General features: G+C 60.9%; 3 protein-coding genes and 1 long non-coding RNA gene across 8 annotated transcripts in view; 2 read left to right on the top strand and 2 right to left on the bottom strand.

The window, feature by feature from the left end:
- Positions 1-131: 131 nt before the first annotated feature.
- On the top strand, positions 132-2,390 carry LRRC14 (leucine rich repeat containing 14). The gene is given in 7 exon segments (XM_052787889.1): positions 132-472; positions 781-1,129; positions 1,131-1,205; positions 1,207-1,407; positions 1,409-1,419; positions 1,675-2,092; positions 2,094-2,390. Coding segments are annotated over 7 exon segments (1,527 nt in total). The 5' UTR covers positions 132-155; the 3' UTR covers positions 2,250-2,390.
- A 363-nt stretch (positions 2,391-2,753) lies between these two features.
- C5H8orf82 (chromosome 5 C8orf82 homolog) lies at positions 2,754-5,594 on the bottom strand. The gene is made up of 3 exons (XM_052787887.1): positions 5,439-5,594; positions 3,867-3,915; positions 2,754-3,372 (listed from the first exon to the last, which is right to left on the bottom strand). The coding sequence occupies exons 1-3, from the start codon at positions 5,580-5,582 to the stop codon at positions 2,900-2,902; spliced, it is 666 nt and encodes a 221-aa protein (XP_052643847.1). The 5' UTR covers positions 5,583-5,594; the 3' UTR covers positions 2,754-2,899.
- Positions 5,595-11,600: 6,006 nt separating this feature from the next.
- LOC128142144 (uncharacterized) lies at positions 11,601-12,293 on the top strand. The gene is made up of 2 exons (XR_008235282.1): positions 11,601-11,683; positions 12,221-12,293. It is a non-coding gene; the product is annotated as an uncharacterized LOC128142144 (long non-coding RNA).
- A 387-nt stretch (positions 12,294-12,680) lies between these two features.
- The window catches only part of ARHGAP39 (Rho GTPase activating protein 39), a 148,003-nt gene continuing 141,173 nt past the window's right edge, over positions 12,681-19,510 (bottom strand). For 2 of the 5 annotated variants that reach the window (XM_052787878.1, XM_052787882.1), the window contains 6 exons: positions 19,362-19,454; positions 16,557-16,630; positions 14,625-14,824; positions 14,060-14,151; positions 13,795-13,964; positions 12,682-13,589 (listed from right to left, as the gene is read on the bottom strand). In XM_052787878.1, coding sequence (XP_052643838.1) covers positions 13,395-13,589; positions 13,795-13,964; positions 14,060-14,151; positions 14,625-14,824; positions 16,557-16,630; positions 19,362-19,454 — 824 coding nt within the window. In that variant the 3' untranslated portion in view covers positions 12,682-13,394. Of the gene's footprint in view, positions 13,590-13,794; positions 13,965-14,059; positions 14,152-14,624; positions 14,825-16,556; positions 16,631-19,361; positions 19,455-19,510 lie in introns of all 5 variants that reach the window. The other 3 variants (XM_052787880.1, XM_052787879.1, XM_052787881.1) reach the window with 3 other exon arrangements.

Raw genomic sequence — 19,510 nt, 5'->3', positions numbered from 1 at the left:
CATTCTGCCCCCACAACCCCTGGCAGTGCGGGGCCAGCCGGGGGGGGGGGTCCCAGCGCTCGCCCCAACCTCACCTGCTGCCTGTGTGTCGTCCCCCCCCCCCACCGCCTCCTTCCCCCGCTTCTGCCCGCAGCCCCCGCTCGGCGCCGGGCGCCATGCACTCCCTCGTCTTCCTCTGCGCCCGCCGCTTGGTGAGCTACTGCCCCGGCGCCCGCCGTGCCCTGGACCTCCTCCCCGCCGAACTCTACCCCGTCCTCTTCCGAGCCGCCTTCCTGGACGGGCGGACGCTGGCGCTGCGGGACCTGGTGGGGACGTGGCCCTTCCCCGTCCTCAGTTTCCAGCGGTTGTTGGGTCACCGCGGCCGTCACTCGCTCCTCGAGGAGAAACCCAGCAAATTGTGCATCCAGGCCATCATCCTGGCCGTCGTGGCACATCTCCGCCGGGTGCTGGAGGAGACCTGTCGCGGCACAAGGTGGGTACCCGGGATGCCAAACTCCGCCGGGATGGGCAGGAGCTGTTTTGCTTCTCCTCGGGGAGACGGAGGTGACGATGCTCGTCCTGGGGCCGTCGGCTCCGGCCGCGGTGGAGGGAGGAAGCCGTGGGTTGGCAGCGGGTTTGTTTTGTGCACCGGCAACGCGGGAAGAAAGCGGGACCGCGACCCTCACCCCGCCTCGGGGCTGGAGCGAGTTGCCGGATGGCCACGGCTCTCCCGGGAGCCGGTTGTTTCAGTTCCCTGATTTCCCCCGCTCGTTTATTTACCCGTTTCTTGCCTTCGCCCAGCGAGAGACGGTGCCGCCTGCGGGTGCTGGACATGACGGGTCTCCAGGACGATGACACCGACCGCGGCCCAGAGGGGATGAGCCTGTGGTCCGGCACGGTGGCGTTGGCCAAAGCCTGCATTGAGGTCTCCAAACACCAAAGCGAGTGCCTGAAACGCGGCTCCAAGCGGCGTAAAGGTCCCTCCGGCGCCTCGGCGGCCCTGCAACCCGTCGGCGTGGAGGTCCGCGCCGATCTCTTCGTCAACGGCACGTCCTACGGCGTCCTGCGGGACGCCCTGCAGACTGGCGCCGCCGGCCCCCTGCGCCTCAAGTGCCGGGATTTCCACGCCGAGGAGCTCTCCGTCGCCGGCAACCGTGAGTTTGCTGGAGTCCCTTGAACCCGCCGGCGTGCGGCGGGTGGATCTGCGCTTCAATAACCTGGGGTTGGGGCGGTCTCTGCGCGGTTTTGCCGCACCTCGCCAGATTCACCGACCTCCTCAGCCTCAAGCTGCCCTACAGCAACGTCGACGTGCGGCGGCTCACGGCGGGGACGGATGCCGGCCTCCGGTGCCTCGCCACGCAGCTGGGGAAGCTGCCCTGCCTCAAGGAGCTCAACTTGGGTTCTTCCAGGCTTTCGGGGAAACTGAGGGCAACTTCTCAGGTAAGTTCCTGGTGGAGCAGGTCTCTTTTCACACCCCGGGGGGGGGGAAATTCATGGGTCCTGGCTCGTGGGTAGGGGGCTTGGGATCCGGGTGGGTTTGCCGCCATTCCCTACCACGGTCCCCTCCGGGAATACGGGAACCATCCCCACCCCATCGTTCAAAGATTTAAATCCGCGGCAGCTCCCGCCTGGTTTGCACCCCACGCGGTGACGGCTTCGGGGGGCTCGCGGCTCACTCTTCCCCCTCCCCGGCAGCGACCTGCAGGCTCCCCTGGAAAGCCTGGAGCTGGCCTTCTGCTACCTCCTTCCCGGCGACCTCGCCTTCCTTTCCCAAAGCCTCCACGCTCCGGCGCTGAGGAAGTTGGACCTGAGCGGCCACGATTTCTCCGAGAACCTTCTCCAACCCCTCCGGCATCTCCTGGAGGAGACCTCGGCCTCTCTCCTCCACCTGGACCTCATGGAGTGCCGGCTGACGGACGCTCGGCTGGAGGCTCTGCTCCCGGCGCTCTGCCGTTGCTCCCGCCTCCGTTGCCTGGGACTTTTCGGCAACCCCCTCTCCACGCCGGGACTCAAAACCTTGTTACGGAAAACCCTGGTTCTCCCGGATTTACGCCTGGTCGTCTACCCGTACCCCGTGGACTGCTACATCTGGGAGCCGCCCCGGCCGCCCTCCCGCCTCCGACCACTTCTTCGAGGACGTGGTGGACGAGGAACGTTTCGCCGCGGTGAGCGCCGAGCTGTGCCGGATGCTGGTGAGCTCCGGCAGAGCCGATGCCGTCTGGACCGCCAGCCTCTGCCGGCACGGCGCCCTCGACTACTTCGCCTTGTAGCTCGGGCGAAGCTCGGAGCCCTCGTCCCGCCCCGCAGTGCCCGGCGAAGCACCGTGGCCTCACCGCCGTCCCCCGACCCCTCCTTCCTCCCCAAATTTGGTGTTTCCCCCTTGTCCCGGTGCTTTTCGGGTACCTTCTCCCTTTTCCTGTCACCGTGCCACCAGCATCGGCTCCAGCTGCGGGGGAACCCGGTGCCACCGATAACACCCGGCAGCGCCTTGTGTCACCGGGACAGCGTGCCAGCTACGGGCGGATCGGCCTCCGGGCCCTCCTTAGCTGATTAATTAACGCTGGGACAGCAGTTAATAAATCGCTGCCGTGTCGAGGTTATGGCAAAAACCGTAACCGCGGCGCTGTTTACAGGCAGACCCTACAACGGCTCCACACTCATGCCTCGGTTCCCCCAAACCCCCCCCACACCCCGAGTCCCGGGGGGGTGCTCGGCGCCTCAGAAACGGCACAGCTCAGCCACGCGGTTTGAGCTCTTTTTTTTTGTTTGTTTGGTTCTTTTTTCCATAGACTAACGGGGGTCCCGGCCGCCGCGGTGGCACCCATCCCGCCGCGGTGAGCCGGTGCTCACCCCTTTTCCCATCGGCGTGGGGGTGATGGGGAGGGCTGGGGGGGGGGACGGGACTGGGGAGGTGCCCGGCTCAGCCCTGACACGAGGATTCCCCGGCCGAGCTCGCTCCGCCGGCGCGGAGCAACGGCAGCAATTCCTCGGTGAGCCGGTAGCGCCGGCCTTCCCAGATAAAATGAGTGGGGGCTTGCGCCGGCCCCCGCCCGTACTCGAAGCAGGGACTCCACTCGAAAGCCAACGCCGAGCGTACCAAACCCACGCCGCCCGCCTTCGCCGGCGCCGGATGATAGAGCCGCCCGTTTTCCGGCAACATCACCAAACTCTCCGGTCGGAACGGCACGGCCAGGCGCTCGCCGCCGCCGCAGTAGGAGAGGAGCCGGCTCTCGCCGGAACCCGGCAGGAGTTGGGTGAAGACGACGGGACGATCGTCGCAACGGAGGAAATTCCGCTCCCTGCCGCAGGGCGAGAGGAAAGGGAATTCGGCCTCGTAACGCCCGCTCCGGTTTGGCTCCAGCCGCTTGAAGAAGAAGGTGAGGAACCCTACGTCTGCCGGGACAGACGGACGGACGTTGGCTCGCTGCCCCCCCCGGTAATTAACCTCCCCCTGGGGTTAATTAGCCGTGGGGTAGGGGGTTGTTCGTTAATGAGACCCCATTTTGGAGAGCTGGCAAAGGGAGGAGCAGTCGGCTCGGGAGGAATTGCCGTGCCGGGAAAGGCAAACGGGAGCTATTAATAGCAGGAGCTGCTTAATTAGTAAGGTAATTAATATGCAAATAGCGCTCAGCGGCCACTTTGCCCCCCATAAAAGTGCCAGAGTGGGGGGCATCCCCCCTCCCTGACCCCGCTGCCGAGGGCTCAGCCCCCCCCCCCCCCCCTTCAGGATGCGATGCCAGTTAAGGATCGGATCCTGACAAAGGATGAGGCTCCGATTAAGGAGGAGATCCCAATTAAGGATCGGATCCCAATTAAGGATGAGGGGGGGAGAGCCGTGCTGGCCAGGTGATGGGGTTTGGGGGGGTTTTGGGGGGGGTCCCCAGTACCTTTGAAGCAGGTGATGAAGTTCTTGACTTTGGTGTCATCCAGGAAAAGCTGTGGAAAAGTGGGAAAAAGCCTCAAAACCCCGAAGCCCCTGGCAAGTCCAGCGTCTGTCTGGGATCCTTTTGGGATCCATCCCGGGATCTGTCTGGGGTCTGTCCTGAGTCCATTTTGGGTCTTTTTGGGGGTTTGTCTGGGATCTGCCCAGGGTCTGTCTGGGGTCTCCCTGGGATCTGTCCAGGATTTGTCTGGGATCTGCCACGGGTCCGTGTGGGCTCTATCTGGGATCTGTCTGGGATCCACCCGGGGCCCATGTCTTGGGTTGATGTGGATCTGTCCTGAGCCCATTTCGGGTCTTTTTGGATCCGCCTGGGATCTGCCCTGAGCCCATCCAGGGTTTTTTTGGGGGGGGGGGGGTGTGTCTGTCTGTGGGATCTGCCTTGGGTTTGTTTGGGATCCATCTGGGGTCTGTCCAGGATCCGTCTGGGATCTGTCTTGGGTCCATGTGGGTTCTACTTGGGATGTGCCTGGGATCTGTCTGGGGTCTGTCTTGGGTCTGTTGGGATCTGTCTGGGGTCTGTCCCGAGTCCATTTAGGGTCTTTTTGGGCTTTGTCTGGGCTCTGTTTGGGATCCACCCGGGATCTGTTTGGGATCCACCCGGGATCTGTTTGGGATCCACCCAGGGTCTGTGTGGGGTCTCCCTGGGATCTGCCATGGGTCTGTGTGGGCTCTATTTGGGATCTGTCTGGGGTCCATCCGGGATCCATCCTAAGCCCATCTAGTTTTTGGGTTTGTTTTTTTTTTTTTTTAATCTGTCTGGGTCCTGTCCAGGATCTGCCCACATGATCTGTTTGGGATCCATCTGGGATCTGCCCTGAGCCCATCCAGGGTTTTTTTGGGGGGGGGGGAATCTGTCTGCGGGATCTACCTCAGGTTTGTTTGGGATCTGTCTGGGGTCTGTCTGGGATCTGTCTGGGGTCTGTCTGGGATCTGTCAATGGGATCTGTCCGGGATCCGTCCTGGCTCCCTGTGGGTTCTCTTTGGGATCTGTCGTGGGTTCTGTCTGGGATCTGTCCGGGATCCGTCCTGGCTCCGTGTGGGTTCTCTTTGGGATCTGTCGTGGGTTCTGTCTGGGATCTGTCCGGGATCCGTCCTGGCTCCGTGTGGGTTCTGTCTGGGATCTGTCCGGGATCCGTCCTGGCTCCGTGTGGGTTCTGTCTGGGATCTGTCCGGGGTGCATTCAGGGTCTTTTTGGGGTTTGTCCGGGCTGTGTCCGGGCTCTGCCTGGGATCTGTCCGGGATCCACCCGGGCTCTCCCTGGGCTCCATCCCGGATCTCCCTGGGCTCTCTCCGGGCTCCTCCTGGGATTCCCCCCCCCCCCCCCCCCCCCCCCCAGCTCTCCACGGGATCCCCCCGGGCCCCGGCCCGATCCCACTCCGGCTCTCTTTTTTTTTTGGGGAAATCCTCCCGGGATCCGCTCCCCCCCCCTCCCCAAGGACACCCCGTCCGCGGCCGATCCCCGCGGTGAGATGGGGTGGGTGGGTGGGTGTCCGTGTCCCCCCCCCCCCCCCCGTACCTGTCCCTGGTGGTCGATGTAGTAGAAGTACTCGCGGGTGCGTGGGGTCGGGCTCTGCCCCTGCCGGTAACCGGGACCGGCCCCCCCCGCCGCCCCTCTCCTCCCGGGAACCGGCCCCGGCCGCAGCCGCAGCCCCAGCCGCATCCCCGGCCCCGACCGACCCCGGCCCCGGCCCCGGCCCCGACCGACCCCGACCCCGGCCCCGACCGCCGGACGAGCCCCGGCGCGGTCCGTCGGGGACACCGCTCCGGGCGGAACGTCCTTCCCGGTCCCGGGGGGGGCCGGGGGTCACGGCAGAGGCGCCGCGGACCCCCCCCGGGGCCAGCCCTGTGGGACCCCTGCACGCCCCCCCCCGTAGGGGCTTATAGCCCCCATAGGCACCCGCACCCCCGCAGGCACCCCCGCCCCGCTGTAGACGCACACCCGGCCCTGGACGTGACCGTGCGCCCCTATATAGGCGCCCGTGCGCCCCTATAGGCAACCGTGCGCCCCTATATATACGTCCGTGCACCCCTATAGGCACCTGTGCACCCCTATAGGCACCTGTGCGCCCCTATATATACACCCGTGCACCCCTATAGGCAACGGTGCGCCCCTATATATACGTCCGTGCACACCTATAGGCACCTGTGCACCCCATAGGCGCCCATACACCCCTATATAGGCACCCGTGCACCCCTATAGGCAACCGTGCGCCCCTATATAGGCAACCGTGCGCCCCTATATATACGTCCGTGCACCCCTATAGGCACCTGTGCACCCCATAGGCGCCCATACACCCCTATATAGGCAACCGTGCACCCCTATAGGCAACCGTGCGCCCCTGTACATACGTCCGTGCACCCCTATAGGCACCTGTGCGCCCCTATAGGCAACCATGCGCCCCTATATATACGTCCGTGCACCCCTCTAGGCACCTGTGCGCCCCTATAGGCAACCGTGCGCCCCTATATATACGTCCGTGCACCCCTATAGGCACCTGTGCGCCCCTATAGGCAACCGTGCGCCCCTATATATATGTCCGTGCACCCCTCTAGGCACCTGTGCACCCCTATAGGCAACCGTGCGCCCCTATATATACGTCTGTGCACCCCTATAGGCACCTGTGCACCCCATAGGCGCACATACACCCCTATATAGGCAACCGTGCACCCCTATAGGCAACCGTGCACCCCTATAGGCAACCGTGCGCCCCTATATATACGTCCGTGCACCCCTATAGGCACCTGTGCGCCCCTATAGGCAACCATGCGCCCCTATATATACGTCCGTGCACCCCTCTAGGCACCTGTGCGCCCCTATAGGCAACCGTGCGCCCCTATATATACGTCCGTGCACCCCTATAGGCACCTGTGCGCCCCTATAGGCAACCGTGCGCCCCTATATATATGTCCGTGCACCCCTCTAGGCACCTGTGCACCCCTATAGGCAACCGTGCGCCCCTATATATACGTCTGTGCACCCCTATAGGCACCTGTGCACCCCATAGGCGCCCATACACCCCTATATAGGCAACCGTGCACCCCTATAGGCAACCGTGCACCCCTATAGGCAACCGTGCGCCCCTGTATATACGTCCGTGCACCCCTATAGGCACCTGTGCGCCCCTATATATACACCCGTGCACCCCTATAGGCAACCGTGCGCCCCTATATATACGTCCGTGCACCCCTATAGGCACCTGTGCACCCCATAGGCGCCCATACACCCCTATATAGGCAACTGTGCACCCCTATAGGCAACCGTGCGCCCCTGTATATACGTCCGTGCACCCCTATAGGCACCTGTGCACCCCTATAGGCAACCGTGCGCCCCTATATATACGTCCGTGCACCCCTCTAGGCACCTGTGCACCCCTATAGGCAACCGTGCGCCCCTATATATACGTCTGTGCACCCCTATAGGCACCTGTGCACCCCATAGGCGCCCATACACCCCTATATAGGCAACCGTGCACCCCTATAGGCAACCGTGCGCCCCTGTATATACGTCCGTGCACCCCTATAGGCACCTGTGCGCCCCTATATATACACCCGTGCACCCCTATAGGCAACCGTGTGCCCCTATATATACGTCCGTGCACCCCTATAGGCACCTGTGCACCCCATAGGTGCCCATACACCCCTATATAGGCACCCGTGCACCCCTATAGGCAACCGTGCGCCCCTATATATACGTCCGTGCACCCCTATAGGCACCTGTGCACCCCATAGGCGCCCATACACCCCTATATAGGCACCCGTGCACCCCTATATATACACCCGTGCACCCCTATAGGCAACCGTGCGCCCCTATATATACGTCCGTGCACCCCTATAGGCACCTGTGCACCCCATAGGCGCCCATACACCCCTATATAGGCAACCGTGCACCCCTATAGGCAACCGTGCGCCCCTGTACATACGTCCGTGCACCCCTATAGGCACCTGTGCACCCCTATAGGCAACCGTGCGCCCCTATATATACGTCCGTGCACCCCTATAGGCACCTGTGCGCCCCTATATAGGCAACCGTGCGCCCCTATATATACGTCCGTGCACCCCTCTAGGCACCTGTGCACCCCTATAGGCAACCGTGCGCCCCTATATATACGTCTGTGCACCCCTATAGGCACCTGTGCACCCCATAGGCGCCCATACACCCCTATATAGGCAACCGTGCACCCCTATAGGCAACCGTGCGCCCCTGTATATACGTCCGTGCACCCCTATAGGCACCTGTGCGCCCCTATATATACACCCGTGCACCCCTATAGGCAACCGTGTGCCCCTATATATACGTCCGTGCACCCCTATAGGCACCTGTGCACCCCATAGGCGCCCATACACCCCTATATAGGCAACCGTGCACCCCTATAGGCAACCGTGCGCCCCTGTACATACGTCCGTGCACCCCTATAGGCACCTGTGCACCCCTATAGGCAACCATGCGCCCCTATATATACGTCCGTGCACCCCTATAGGCACCTGTGCGCCCCTATAGGCAACCGTGCGCCCCTATATATACGTCCGTGCACCCCTCTAGGCACCTGTGCACCCCTATAGGCAACCGTGCGCCCCTATATATACGTCCGTGCACCCCTCTAGGCAACCGTGCACCCCTATAGGCAACCGTGCGCCCCTGTATATACGTCCGTGCACCCCTATAGGCACCTGTGCGCCCCTATATATACACCCGTGCACCCCTATAGGCAACCGTGCGCCCCTATATATACGTCCATGCACCCCTATAGGCACCTGTGCACCCCATAGGCGCCCATACACCCCTGTATAGGCACCCGTGCACCCCTATATATACACCCGTGCACCCCTATAGGCAACCGTGCGCCCCTATATATACGTCCGTGCACCCCTATAGGCACCTGTGCACCCCATAGGCGCCCATACACCCCCTATAGACACCCATACCCCCCCCATAGACACCTATAGCCCCTATAGACACCCATGCCATTTATACACACCCACCTGCCCCTACAGACACCCACCTGCCCTATAGATGCCCATACTCCCTATAGACACCCGCCTCCTGGCCCTATAGACACCCATGCAGCCCTATAGACACCCACCCCTATACACACCCATACCCCCTACAGACACCCACCCACCTCTATAGACACCCGTACCCCCTGTGTCCCCCTATACACACCTCTATATACACCCACCCACCCCTATAGACATGCTCACACCCCTATATAGACCCATGTGCCCTTATACACACCCATACCCACCGGCGTGCCCCTATAGCCACCCATACACCCCCTACAGACACCTGTGCACCCCCATACACCCCCTGTTCACCCTATACACCCCTATAGACACCCATGCCCTCCCTGTACCCCCTATATACACTTATACCCTCCCCTGCACCCCCCCGCCCCATGCTCCCCTATAGAAAACCCCTACACCCCGCCTCGACACACCCTGGGCACCTTTATGTACCCCTATATATGTCCCTGTGCTGCTTTATGTACCCTGGGGGTGTTTGTAGGCCCCTATATACATCCTACCCGCAGCCTATGCAGCTTTATGTACCCCTATATACTGCTGTGCCCCGCCCCCATCTCTTCCTATACACCCCGCCTGCTTCCCTACACCCCCCCGGGCGGTATGTATACACCCCCGGGGGGGGGTATATATACTGCCCCACGCACCCTATAGTGCATGGTATACCCTATACTGCTTGCGGGACAGACCTATACATGCTCTATACCGCCTGCATGGCGGGGGGGGGGCGGGGCATGACCGTATACACCCCTATAGAGGACGTATGGCATGGGTGGGGCTTCTACAGGACCCTATACAGCTTACGTGGGCCCCTATATGGCCCTGCACACCCCTATAGGGCCTCTGTGCCCCGTCTCCCCCCCTCCAACCAGCCTCCCAGCCCTTGATCCGCTCCAGAGTGAACGAGCAGCACCGAAGAGCACTGTCCATACGTAGCTTTATTCACACAATGGGGTGGCGCCTCTATACGTCCACGCGCCCCAATTACAGAGTTCGGCAGCCCAGGGGGGACCCCCCAACCCCCCCCACCCCCCCGGGGGGGGGGAACGGGGGATCCTGCTCCCCCCAGCCCCCAGCGCTCAGGGGAGGGTCTCGCAGCGGCCGGGGTGGGTTTGTCCCTTTATTTTTATTTTTATTTTTTTTAATAATTTTCTTATTTTTAATAATAAATAAAACCTCGAGTCTAAAAAAAAAGGGGGGGGGGAAGAGAAAAAAAATAAAGAAAAAAAATTAATATATAAAACCTGGAGAAAAAAAATAATTAAATGGAAATTGAGGAAGTGGGGACCCCCCCACCCCGCTGCCACCCCCCAGTGTGTGTCCCCCCCCCTCTTGTCCCCCCCCCCCGCCGGCACCTGGCAGTGAGCAGAGCTGGGAGGTAGCGCTGGGTGTCCCCCCCCACCCCAGGGACCCCCCCACCCCAGGGACTCCCCCCCCTCCAGGACCCCCCCCCCTCGAGAAAATAGCATCTGGTTTGAAAATTAGGGGGGGGTGTGTCTAATTAATAACTCTCTTTATAGCTCTATATACTCTGATGGGTGCCCCCCCCCTCCAGTGGGTGCCCCTCGGGTGCCCCCCGTGGTCCCGCTTCGTGCCGGGTGGAGCCGAAGGCACTTGGGGGGCGGCCATGGGGGGGGGGGGGAAGGGGGTCGGGGGGACCCTTCGGCTCCAGGATGGGGGAGATGGGGGTGCGGCGGGGATGAGGGTGCTGAGGTGGGTCCAGGAGGAGATGATGGGTGTCAGCGTGGGAGCAGGAAACGATCGACGGGTGCCAAGGTGGGTTGGGCAGGACCTGGAGGAGATGATGGGTGCCAAGGTGGGTCCAGGAGGATCAGGAGGAGATGGGCACCAAGATGGGTCCAGGAGGAGCAGATGATGGGTGCCAAGATGGGTCCAGGAGGATCAGGAGGAGATGGGCACTAAGATGGGTCCAGGAGGAGATGATGGGTGTCAACGTGGGAGCAGGAAACGATCGATGGGTGCCAAGATGGGTTGGGCAGGACCTGGAGAAGATGATGGGTGCCAAGGTGGGTCCAGGAGGATCAGGAGGAGATGGGCACCAAGATGGGTCCAGGTGGAGCAGGAAACGATCGATGGGTGCCAAGATGGGTTGGGCAGGACCTGGAGGAGATGATGGGTGCCAAGATGGGTTGGGCAGGACCTGGAGGAGATGACGGGCACCAAGATGGGTTGGGGAGGATCAGGAGATGATGGGTGCCAAGATGGGTTGGGGAGGACCAGGAGGAGATGACAGGCACCAAGATGGGTGGAGAAGCAGGAGGAGATGACAGGTGCCAAGATGTGTCCAGCCAGCCCAAGCAGAGATGACAGGCACCAAGATTGTTTGGGCAGAACCAGGAGGAGGTGATGGGCACCAAGATGGGTTGGGCAGGAGCAGAAGGACATGACGGGCGCCAAGATGGGTCGGACAGGACCAGGAGAAGATAATGGAGTCCAAGATGGGTTGGGCAGGACTGGGAGGAGATAACAAGTGCCAAAATGTGTCCAGCCAGGCCAAGCAGAGATGACGGGCACCAGGATCAGTTGGGCGGGACCAGGAGGAGATCATGGGTGCCAAGATGAGTTGGCAGAACCAGGAGGAGGAGATGGGTGCCAAGCTGGATTGGGCAGGGCCAAGCAGAGATCATGGGTGCCAAGATGAGATGGACAGGACCAGGAGGTGATGATGGGCACCAAGATGGGTCCAGCAGGAGCAGGAGGACATGACAGATGCCAAGATGGGTCCAGCAGGGCCAAGCAGAGATGATGGGTGCCAAGATGAGTTTGGCAGGACCGGGAGGGTATTAATTACAGGCACCAAGATGGGTCCAGAGAACCAGGAGGAGATGATGGGTGCCAAGATGGTTTGTGCAGGATGAGGAGGAGATGATGGGGTCCAAGGTGGGCCCAGTAGGACATGACAGATGCCAAGATGTATCCAGCAGGGTAAAGCAGAGATGATGGGCACCGAGATAGGTCCAGCAGGAACAGAAGGAGATGATGGATGCCAAGATGGGTCCAGGAGAAGATGATGGGCACCAAGATGGGTCCAGCAAGAGCAGGAGGAGATGATGGGTATTAAGATGTTTTGGGCAGGACCAAGCAGAGATGACGGGCATCAAGATGGTTCCAGGAGAACACGATGAGTGCCAGGATGGTTCCAGCAAGACCAAAAGGACATGACAGATGCCAAGATGTGTCCAGCAGGGCCAAGTAGAGATGACAGGATGCCAAGATGTGTTGGGCAGGACCAGGAGGAGATGACGGGCACCAAGATAGGTCCAGCAGGGCCAAGCAGAGATGACAGGCACCAAGATGAGTTGGGCAGGACCAGGAGGTGATGACGGGCACCGAGATGGGTCCAGCAGGACCAGGAGGAGATGACGGACACCAAGATGGGTCCAGGAGGACCAAGCAGAGATTATGGGTGCCAAGATGGGTTGGGCAGGACCAGGAACAGATGATGGGTGCCCGGATGATTCCAGCAGAGCCAAGCAGAGATGTTTAGTGTCAGGATGGGTCTTTCAAGGCCAGGAGCAGATGATGGGGCCTGTGATGGCTCCAGCAGGGCCAAGCAGACGTGGTGGGTGCTGAGACAGGTCCTTTGGGACCCGGTGGTGCCAACGTGCGGTGAGATGGGTCCGGTGCGCTGCAGGGATGGGCACGGGCAGCGACCTGCCTGCCCAGCTCCTCCGGCACCCCAGGATGGGCAACCGGCCGCGGCGAGCCACCCAGGGCACGGCAGCTCCCAAAGGGACCCCCCCCCCCAGCACCCACCCAACTCTGCCGCGAGATGCGCCCCGGTTGTGCCCGTCAGCTCCTTCCCTGCGGGCTGGGACTTTTCCAGGCACTGGGACAATTGTCACGCTGGTCCCCCACGTGCCATGTTCTCCGGCTGCTCGACACGTGCTCAGCACCGTTGGCTTCTCCCGGCCCTGGAGGTGCTCCCTGCCCCACGGCTCTGCTCTCAGCCAGAGACCCAACCCCAACGGTGATGTGGGGGGGACCCGTTTGATTTTTTCCCCCCCCGCCTGCCCACCTTCCCCCATCCCCTACGCTGTCACCTGCTCCCTAGGTCCCCTCTGCCACCCACGGCCACGCAGGACACCCGGGCTGGAAATGCCACCCGTCCCCGGGGAGCCGGGATGCTCCTCGCCTGCTCGGTGGGTGCTGCCGTCCCCGGGGACCCCCAAAGCGGCCGATCCCTCCGGCTGGCAAAGAGGTGGGCAGTGAGATGGCCGGAGGGTCGGGATGGGGCACGGGGAACGGTCCCGTGTCCCGTCGTAGGACGGGCAGGGGTGGACGGAGACGGGCAGGGTGCCGTGGCGTGGCGGGGGGGGGGATACGACGAGCCACCCAGCACCCTCCTTCTGCGGGGGTCCGGCTTGTGCTCCTCGGCCGAGCGGGGTTGGAGGAGAGGGGGCTCGTGGCGGGGGGGACTCGGTGGCGGCTGCTATAGGACGCCCTCCATGAAGCTGGTGTCGAGGTGCTGGATGAGCACCCGGATGAAGGACATCTCCTTGCGGGTGTTCTCGAAGATGATCCGCGGGTCGTCCGACTGGCAGCGCAGGCAGTTGGGGGCCATCACCATGGCCAGGTTATTGACGTCCATCTTGGTGACGGCCACGTTGGCCGGCTGCACGAACACCTGGGGTGGGAGGAAGGGAAGGTGGCGTTGATGGGATGGTGGGAGATGAGTGGAGGGACCGCGTGGACCTCCTGGTTCTTGGATGAGATGGGGGTCACCACGTGGGTAACCCCACAGCAACTTGGGGAACCCAAAGCCACCTCAGGAGAGGCAACCGGGCTGGAAGGTAGCCCCAGGGGGAACACGGGGAAGGTCCCGGCCGTACCTGTAGGAAGCGGATGAGGTAGCACAGCACCATTTTATTGATCCTGGGCAGAGAGTGGACGACAGCGATGGCCGCCTCGGGGTTCTCGTAGTGAGTGATGCACTGCTCGTAAAACTCGTGGGGGATCAGTGGCTCCTCCAGCTCCCGGTACCAGAGCTTCAGCAGGGAGGCTGGGGAAGGGGGGGGGGGGAGAAGATGGGAAAATGTGAGACCTGGTGGGTGGACGGCCTGATTCTGCACCCCACCCAGCACCCTGGGGTCCTACCGGGAACGTGGGGGTCCTCCAAGCCGGTGGGGATCTTCCACTGGTCCACCTGCAGCTTGAGCGCGTTGACCTCGTCGATGTCACCGGGGACTCTGCAGGGGGAAGAGATGTCGGTCCCCAAATAAGAGATGGGGACCCAACTGCCTAACACCCCGCCCCGGGCTTTGGGGGGGTCCCCTTGGGTGCATGTGGGGCTCAAGGAGAGCCAAGAGACATCAGCTGGGGATGGAGGCTTTGGGACCTGTTGCTGCCCCACAGGGACATGGCATCCTGCTGTGATGTGGGGCCGGGGGGGGGGGTTGCGTGCGGGCCCCAAGACACCGATGTGACTCTGGTGGACACCAGAGACCAGGCGTGACCCTGCCGTGGAGAAATCCCCACGGCCTTGGAGCAAGGAGAAGTTGGGGGGCTGCTCTCTGCCCCATGGGGAGGAGAAAGGCACCCATGGGGACACGGGGAGGGGCACAGCTGCCCCACGACGAGGTGACTCGTTATGGCTTTCCCCATGAGAAGGTCCGGGCTGCCACCGTCCTGGGGGTCTCCCCGCAGCCGTAGGTGGCTTTACCTGAAGATGCCCTCGGTCTGGTCCCCGTTGAGCGCCAGGACCTCCTCGGAGAGGCGGGTCTGCACCCAGGGCAGCTGCCGGTCGGGGTACCGCTCCTTCTGCATGTTGATGATGTCCTGCAGGGAGCTGCCGAACATGGAAGGGTTGAAGACGGCGTTCTTGGCATGGCGAATCTCCTCGATGTTCGGCTTCTTCAGGCCCTGTGAGACACAAGAGAGGCCACCGGCGTCCTCAGGAGCTGTGGCCGGTGTCCCCGCAGCCCGGACGGGCGTGTGGGGTCCTGCTCAATCCCAGTACCCCACGGCCGAGCTCCAGGGCTGGTTGCCACGCATCCAGAGCCCAAGCCCATCGCGTGATGGAGACAGCGGATGGAGCCATGGATGAACTCCGGCCAACCCGGCCAAGGTCTCCAGCGGCGCCACGCGCCAGAAGTGCCGAAATGCAGCCGGTGGGCAGGTGCCTCCACCCGTCATCTTGACTGAAAAGCAAATCCAGCCCTGGGGACTCTCCCCACGGTGCTTGGTAGGACCCCCATGCTCTGCCACCTGTGGGGCCACGGCTGGAGCATCTACACCAAGGAGCCGCGTAGGGAGGAAGATGAGCCACAGCTCTGGGATGCTTCTGGAAAGCAGAGCACCGGCACCGTGGTTGGTTCATCTGTGCCTGCTTGAAGCGGGGGCACCAGTACCGGCACCGGATCCTGCGTGGTGCGGGGCCAGGGGAAACCTCAGGGACCAGGCTGGGCTGGTGGTTCGGTCACAGGAGGGCACTGGTGTTCTTCCAACCATGCAGGAGATGTGCGTGGCCATGGCAGGATGCAGAAGGGATGGAGTTGGTGAATGTGTGCGTGGTGGGATGGAGAGATGGACGCGGTGGATGTGTGCGTGGTGGGATGAAGAGGAGATGGACGCGGTGGAGGTGTGCGTGGTGGGATGAAGAGGAGATGGACGCGGTGGAGGTGTGCGTGGTGGGATGAAGAGGAGATGGACGCGGTGGAGGTGTGCGTGGTGGGATGAAGAGGAGATGGACGCGGTGGAGGTGTGCGTGGTGGGATGAAGAGGAGATGGACGCGGTGGAGGTGCGTGTGATGGGATGAAGAGATGGACGCGGTGGAGGTGTGAGTGGTGGGATGAAGAGGAGTTGGACGCAGCTGCCTGACAGCTGGATCTGGCCCAGCGTCTCCCCTCCAGAGCCAACGACAGAAGGAGCCGCCCCGGCCGTGCCTCAAGCCGCTGGTGGGGGTCCAGGTCCTCAATCGCTCCTGTCTGCCTTCAAAGGTCAGCAGGATACGGCCATCAATGAGCCCTTGGTGAGCCCGTCTGCCGTGGACCAAGGAGGGGCCCCACCGTCTCTCCTCTATTCCCACGAAACGAGGAGGGGGAAACTGAGGCAGCCGTGGTGGTGGTGGGGGCCATGAAAAGCACCCCAGGCTGTAAATGAATCCCTCTCCGGGGTGTTTGATTAAATAAATCAGTGATGGCCCCAGGGATGGATCTGGCTCGATGAGCTGCGGCGGTGATGGCGATCTGGGAGGAGCGGGGGGCCAGCAGGGCAGCCCCCCCCCCAAAAGCCAGGGAGATGGGAGCTGCTGGAGCTGCCTTTTCAATCCTTGTCATGGTTTTGCTCCCAGGATCATTTCCTTAATCCCAGTGTGATCCCTTGGTGATGGGTAGGTTTGGGAAGGACTTGGGGAACCCCAGCAGATCCCCAGAGGAGATGCAGTGATGGACAAACCACGCTGGAGCTGCCCGGAGCATCCTCACCACGGATCTGGCACAATCTGCCACGCTGTTTCCAGCATTCTCCAGCTTCATCCCTCCCTCCTCCTCCTCTTCCAGACCCCATCCCCAAATCCCAGCAGCCCCCTCGGTGGTCCCGGCCGGGGTTAGCTGCCCACCGCTGCCCTCCCCGTGCCCAAGAGTTGGACGATACCTTCTTGGCTCCCGTCAGAGCTGCCTTCTGCAGCTTGTTGTAGCAGTACTTGGCGTAAGTGCTTATTGCCACCCCTGCAAGAGAAAACAGAGGGTGGGTGGGTGGGTGGGGGTGTCAGATCTGGGTCATGGGGGGGGCCATAAGGGGGGTCTGTGTGTCCCCTGCCAAGGGGGTGAAACTCATCCCGGCTCCAGGAGGGTGTCAGGGTCCCCCTGGGATGCGGGGCAGCACCGGTGCTGCTCCATCTCTGTCCCCATCACCGCTGCTGGGGGGGTGTTTGAAGAGGACGAGGTTTCCCCCCCCCGCCCCCGACCCCAGACCCTTCTTGCAAGGAGTGTCCCCACAACTCAACCCGCTCCCCAAGAGCCTCAGACCTTGGAGAAGCCACATCCTCGTACCCACCGAACACAGAGGCTTGGAGCCCCCCCGGCTCCAGCCTCTTCCCACTCACTCCGGTGGCCTCGTGCAGGGATGTCCCGGCTTTCGGGGCCGATTTTTCACCCCGCAGCCATCGCTTCCACTGTCACTGCCCACCCTACACCATCCATCGTCTCCTGATGCCACCACTTCCACCCTCATCCCTCTCCGCACCATCCGTCCCTTCCTCCTGATGTGCTTCAGCAAGGAGATGGCACCCTCAAACCTTGGAGCATTCCCCAGCTGCCAATGGGCTCATCCCAAGGGAGATGCTCCAGCATCCCCCAGTCGAGAGCCCCGGGGACCTGGTGGTACCTTCTGGACCACCCCAGAAGATGCTGGCAGCCCCAGAAATTCTTCCAAGAGCCTAAAAATAGGCAAATTGAACAAAAATTTTCATCATCTGAGACCTTCTCTCCTTCAGTAGCTTTGAAACCACGACGCCAGCACCAGTCCTGCCATCGGCGCGGCTTTTGCGCCACTGGAACTGCGCGTCCTGCCGCATCCCGAACCCGTCATGCTGGTGAGAATGGTCCAGGAGCTAAAAATATGCTTTTTCTATTTAATATTGGTGCAAAAGAGGGGAAAATAGGGCTTCTGCAGAAGAGCCGGTGGCTGGCGGCCACTTGCTGTCCCGACCCCTGATGGGCGCTTTTTGGTTAAAACCAAACTTGGGGACTTGGGATCATCTACTTTTCCCTCCATCCCTGATGCTGTTGTCTTCCAAGGGTTTCCCTGATGGTTTTTGGGCACAGTAAATGCTCCAGGGGGGAGCTGATGGATGCGGGGGGGGGGGGGGGGTCTGAAGCCACCCCGAAGGAGGTGGCTTGGGGGATGTCCAGAACTGGGTGACCTCAGATCTGCTGCCCATTGATCGAACCATGGAACGGTTTGGGTTGGAAGGGACCTTCGAAGGTCACCTAGTCCAACCCCCCTGCCATGAGCAGGGACATCTTCACCCAGATCAGGTTGGTTCTCTGGATGCAGCCCAGGAGACGGTTGGCCTCCTGGGCTGCGAGCGCACGTTGCCGGCTCACGTCCCACTTGTCACCCACCCGTGTCCCCAAGTCCTTCGCCACTCTCCGTCCCTTCACCCCCCAGCCTGTACGGATACGGGGGATTGCCCCCACCCGGCTGCAGGACCTTGCCCTTGGCCTGGTTGACCCTCATGGGGGTTCACATGGCCCCCCCCTTCTCCAGCCTGTCCGGGTCCCTCAGGCGGGTCAACCCCACCACTCAGCTCGGTGTCGTCGCCAAACTGGCTGAGGGTGCACTCGATCCCACCGTCTACGTCATCGATGAAGAGATTAAACAGCAACCGTAATTCACGGATGCTCTTAAAAACATTTCTTGGGGTGTCTCCACCCCACCCCAGCTCCAGGTCCCAGCCCCACCATCGCTGGGGCTCCGGGTTGAGGTCCCTCACCTTGGGCTGGGAACCTCTTGGTTTCATCCGGGATGCCGAGCCTTCACCGGCATCCCGATCCGATTGGCGAGTTCCCGGCAAACCACGCCAAGACCCAGAGGGATGCCGGGAAAAGGGGCTCGTCCCCGTCCCCCCACTCCGCCCCACCGCTGATGGCCACGGCACCAAGGATGCTCGTGCCCACCTCGGGGTCATCCATCAAACACCGAGAAAACCCGTCAGCATCTTCTAAGTGGCTCCGCTTAATTAAATTCCTGCCTTCCCCCTCTTGTTAATGGCTATTAAATTGATATATAATATTATAGTTGTATATATCACATTAAAATTATATGATGTATACTTTGATATTATATATTTATAGATAACATTATATATAACTGTTTATCAATAATGTTTTATATATACTATATTTCTAAATTATTTATATATTATCTTCATAAAAATATCTATTTTGTTATATGTAACTATATATAATGTTATATATATCTATATAATTATATAGAATAGTCTACGGTTAGATTTATTTGTTGTATATTATACTCACATTATTCAAACATTAAAAAAAATATATTTCCTTTGTAACATTATATATATTTATATATTATATATAACGTTCTCTATATGACGTATGTACAGGTAACATTATATATAATAGATAAAAATGTAAAATGGGCTCTAGACTGTCCACGTCTCTAACTGACATTTATTTATGGCTTACAGATGGCAGTTCTAGCCCTTGTCCTTCTCCTAAGTATTCTCTCCCACCTCTTTCGGCCATCCTGGGCTCGCCCCCGCCCTCCCCGCGGCCCCCCCCGCCCCGGCAAGCGCAGCCCCTCCAAGCATCCAGGCAGGGAGCAGAGCCGAGGGGAGCTGGGGGTCCGGGGGGAAAGGCGGAGGAGAAGGAGGTTGGCTACTAGGGCTAAGAGAAAGAAGGCCCAAGCGAGCGGTGACACGGCCCCTACCATCGTGCTCTTCGATATAGGGCTTGGGTTTCTTTCTCAATTTGGATTTCTTCTTATTGGTCCTTTCCAGGATTTCTTTAATGTGCTGGGTCACTGGGAAACAAACAAAGCGATGAAGACAAGGGAATGGAACGGAAGGGGAGAATGAA

Source organism: Harpia harpyja, chromosome 5, assembly GCF_026419915.1.
Source record: "Harpia harpyja isolate bHarHar1 chromosome 5, bHarHar1 primary haplotype, whole genome shotgun sequence".
Lineage (NCBI taxonomy): Eukaryota > Metazoa > Chordata > Aves > Accipitriformes > Accipitridae > Harpia > Harpia harpyja.
The sequence above is the reverse complement of the archived record's forward strand: the minus strand, read 5'-3'. Positions and strand labels throughout refer to the sequence as shown.